This window comes from Dryobates pubescens, unplaced genomic scaffold, assembly GCF_014839835.1.
Source record: "Dryobates pubescens isolate bDryPub1 unplaced genomic scaffold, bDryPub1.pri scaffold_81_arrow_ctg1, whole genome shotgun sequence".
NCBI lineage: Eukaryota > Metazoa > Chordata > Aves > Piciformes > Picidae > Dryobates > Dryobates pubescens.
Genome location: NW_026530800.1, coordinates 22,612 through 26,997, shown reverse-complemented (window position 1 = coordinate 26,997; position 4,386 = coordinate 22,612). Strand labels below are relative to the sequence as shown.

Below are 4,386 nucleotides of genomic sequence, written 5' to 3'. Positions count from 1 at the left end.
ATTGCCCTCTACAACTACCTGAAAGGTGGTTGTAGACAGGAGGGGGTTGGTCTCTTCTCCCAGGCAACCAGCACCAGAACATGGGGACACAGTCTCAAGCTGTGCCAGGGGAGGTTTAGATTTGAGGTGAGGAAAAAGTTCTTCACTGAGCGAGTCATTCATCATTGGAATGGGCTGCCCAGGGAGGTGGTGGAGTCGCCGTCCCTGGAGGTGTTCAAGGGGAGATTGGACGTGGCACTTGGTGCCATGGTCTAGTTGTGTGGTCTGTTGGAACAGGTTGGACTTGATGATCCTTGGGGTCTCTTCCAACCTTAGTTACTGTGATACTGTGATACTGTGTGATACAGAGAGCTGGGAGGGTTCTAAAGGCTAATTTGGGCAGAACATCTGCAAGGCAGCACAGGGGAAAGTGCAGGGCAGAGGGAACAGCCTGATGGGCACAGTAGCTCCACTGTAGCAGAGCCCAGATGAGGCCTTGGTAGCACATGGCCTGAGCTCCTGCTCCTCACAGCAGCCTCAGCCAGAAGAAAGCAGACAGCAAATCCATTTCAGCTGGGGGATTGCTGTGACCCCTGCAGTGCTGCTTCTCATAGGAGTCTGTCATCAACTTTTGCTTTCTTTTCTTTCTTAGACATTCCCAGAGGCAGCAGATGGCCAACAGCAGCTCCATCACCCACTTCCTCCTCCTGCAATTCCCAGGCACAAGGCAGCTGCAGCTCCTGCACTTCTGCCTCTTCCTGGCCATCTACCTGGCTGCCCTGCTGGGCAATGGCCTCATCATCACCACCATAGCCTGGGACCACCACCTCCACACCCCCATGTACTTCTTCCTCCTCAACCTCGCCCTCCTTGACCTGGGTGCCATCTCCACCACTGTCCCCAAGTCTATGTCCAACTCCCTGTGGGACACCAGGGACATCTCCTATGCAGGATGTGCTGCTCAGGTCTTTTTTGTATTATTCTTGATGGACACAGAGTATTTTCTCCTCACCACCATGTCCTACGATCGCTATGTTGCCATCTGCAGACCCCTGCACTATGAGACCCTCCTGGGCAGCAGAGTTTGTGTCCACATGGCAGCAGCTGTCTGGGCCTGTGGCTTTCTCTATGCTCTGCTGCACACAGCTAATACATTTTCCCTGCCCCTCTGCCAGGGCAATTCTCTGGACCAGTTCTTCTGTGAAATCCCCCAGATCCTCAAGCTCTCCTGCTCCACATCCTACCTCAGGGAACTTTGGCTTCTTGTGGTCAGTGCCTGTTTTGCATCTGTTTGTTTTGTGTTCATGGTGGTGTCCTATGTGCAGATCTTCAGGGCAGTGCTGAGGATCCCCTCTCAGCAGGGACGCCACAAAGCCTTTGCCACCTGCCTCCCTCACCTGGCTGTGGTCTCCCTCTTTCTTGGCCCTGGTGCTTTTGCATACCTGAAGCCCTCCTCCATCTCCTCCCCATCCCTGGATCTGGTGGTGTCAGTTCTGTACACTGTAATGCCTCCAGCAGTGAACCCTGTCATCTACAGCCTGAGGAACCAGGAGCTGAAGGCTGCCCTCAGACAACTGATCCCTGGATGGTTTCAGAAGCAATAAACTCTTCTGCAGAGCAGTTCTGATGTCACTCAGTGCAGGCACAGCCTGGCTTCTGCATTTGGTGGTGGTAGTGTTTTCCTCTTTATCAAACTGTCATCCCTTTTCTAACACATTCCCTGCTTTGCTGACCAAGAGTTTGTGCAGCAGGACCTCTGCTCTTTGCTTGATTAAAAAAATAAAGAACCTTTCCTTCACATTTACATTCCTGAGATCCTTCCTCCAGGACTTCTCCAGAGCATTTAGGCCAAGTCCTGTGCATATCTGGGGGGTAAAAGAGTCCTGTGTGCAGAGGCAGAGGGGCAAAGAGTCCCAGCACAGCAGCACTACCAGGGAGCAGCAGCACCTGGACTTCCAGGGCTGTTCTCTTTCCACTTACAGCTTCTCCTGGGTCAGTGCAAGGCCTGAGTTCTGTGGCAGCTTGGTCATTGCTCTGCTACATGCCAGTCCTGTGAACACAGGCAGGGACAGGCCATGGGAACTACTGTGACTGAGCTGGACCCCAAGAGCAGCTCCACAAAGACAGATGATCTGCTCAGGGCAGAGTCTGAAGGCTTAGGGCTTCATCCAAAGTTTCTCTCCAGAGCAGGCCCAAGAAAGTGTCCCAGGGATGCAAAGAGCAGGGAAGAGCTCAAGTGTGAGTGTGCAGAGCTGGGGCACACAGCAGTGTCCTGACACAGACAGACCTCCTGCCAGAGGCCTGAAGGAGCAGCAGAGCAGGCTCTGATCTGTGTCTCTGTTCACTGCACAGCCTGGGGAAGCTGTCCCAGGGCAATCATCCTGCTCTAGCCACTCACCACCACCATTTCCACCATTGGTCTCTCACCACAGCTTGCAAAGTTTCTTTGTTCCCCAGTTGCAGGTCACAGGCTCAGGAGGTCAGCAGTGGCTGCTGGCAGTGCACAGATGAGATGCAAGCATGGCCATGGTGTGTGGGGTGAGAGGAACCTGAGTGAGCACAAACACCATCAGCTGTTGCTGGAGGGTGCCAAGGCACTGGAGGTGTGAGGAGCCTCCCAGCCTCTGGCAGGGGCAGCAGGAGGCCAGGGACACTCTGCCTGCTGCAGTGCAGAGCCTGTGTGAGTGATGGGGAAAGACTCTGTCCGAACATGCTAAGGTGCAGAAGCAGTTCATGAGGCCAGCTCAGGTGTGGACACCTGACAGAGCTCTGACATTTCTTTTTGTGACTGCAGCACAAACCTCCCTGCCCCAGGGAGATTCCTCTCAGGTGTCCTGCAGAGGCTCATTGCAACTGTTGCTGTCTGCTCACATCACCCTTCCTGGGCTGTGCCCTGAAATGTGCACAGAGCCATCAGAGAGGTTCTGGCTCCTTGGAAAAGTCATCTTCAGGAAGGCCAAGAAGGAGGCTGGGGCAAACTCCAGGCTGATCACCCTCAGCACAGTCGTGGTGCTGGGTCAAAAGTGATTGGTCAGACTCTCCTGCAGCCATCTGCAGGCCCTTGCAGGACAAGAGATAGATTATCAAACCTGTCTGGGCAGGGGCAAGAAGGGGATGTTGTGTGCCTGGACCTTAGCCAGGGCTTTGCAACAGTCTCCCATGGTCTCTGTAGACCCAGACTGCTGACAGCAAGATTGAAGGAGTGGATGAGGTGTTGGGTGAGAAGGTAGGTGGTGGATCAAGCCCAAAAGTCACCAGGGCAGAGTCCTCCTGGTAGCTACTTCCCAGTGGCATTCCTCAGGGCAAGCCCTTGGGCCAGCACTGTGCAATGTCTTCATCATCTCCCTGCACCTTCTGACCCAGGGCCTCTGCAGCTCCTTTGGGGATGAGGACAAACTGGGCACAGGCCTTGAGCGCTCAACCTTCCCCACAGCTGGTGCATGGTATGGGATGTGGTAAATCCACTCAATCCCATGTTCCTTTGCCCAGTCCCTTAGGAGATAGTTCTTGAAGTGGCTTCCATTGTCCCGTTCAATCCACCCGGGGATGCCGTGTCTCCACAGGACATGTCTCTCTAGGCCCAGCATGATGTTGTGAGCAGTGGCATGAGGTGCTGGGTAGGTCTCCAGCCACCCTGGTGTAGTAGGTTGAGAGAGGGCTTAGCTCTCCCTCCTCCACAGAGTAAGAAACCACAGCTAACCCAGTCGAAGAGCAAGCTATATATTTACAAGCATATATGGAAAGCAGGTTATATATAACACAATATATACAGCTATTTACAATATATATACAGAAATACACAACAAAGAGAAATAACACAACAAAAATCCACTGAACCTCTACTATTCACCAGCCAGGTTGCTTGTGCTTTTGATTTTTTTTTGTTTGTTTTTAACACGATATATTTTTAAATTGTTGTTGTTGCTCCATTTTTTAATCATTTTAAAAAATCTGTTTTTAATAAATTTGTTTTGTTTTGATTTTGTTAATTTTTAAGTTTAATTTTCATTTTTCCCCTAGTATTTTTACTTTTAAAATTGTTTTTTAATTTATATTTATTTTAATTGTTTTTGTAATTTTTTTCTAATTTCTTTAATTTTTTTTATCTTTTTTTGTTATTTTATTTTATTTTTTGTAATCTATATTTTTTAATTAAAATTTTTTATTCCAATTTGAGATTTTTTATTTTAAATATTTTTAATTTGTTTTATATTTTTACTTTTTCTATTTTTATTTTTAATCTAGTTTTTATTTTATTTTGTTTAATTTTTAATTCATTTTTTATATTTGTTTTTTAATTATTTTTATACCATTTTAATGTATTTTTTTATTGTATGCATTTATTTTTTATCTATACTTTTTAATTATTTTTGTTACTTTTTTGTTCATTTAAATATAATTTTTACA

The 4,386-nt window shown here is 48.2% G+C and overlaps 1 protein-coding gene across 1 annotated transcript; it reads left to right on the top strand.

Annotated features, from left to right (window-relative positions):
- Positions 1–650: 650 nt before the first annotated feature.
- LOC128899844 (olfactory receptor 14A16-like) lies at positions 651–1,583 on the top strand. Its single transcript, XM_054179556.1, has one exon. It carries the CDS (start codon positions 651–653, stop codon positions 1,581–1,583), a length of 933 nt encoding a protein of 310 aa, XP_054035531.1.
- The last annotated feature ends 2,803 nt before the right edge of the window (positions 1,584–4,386 follow it).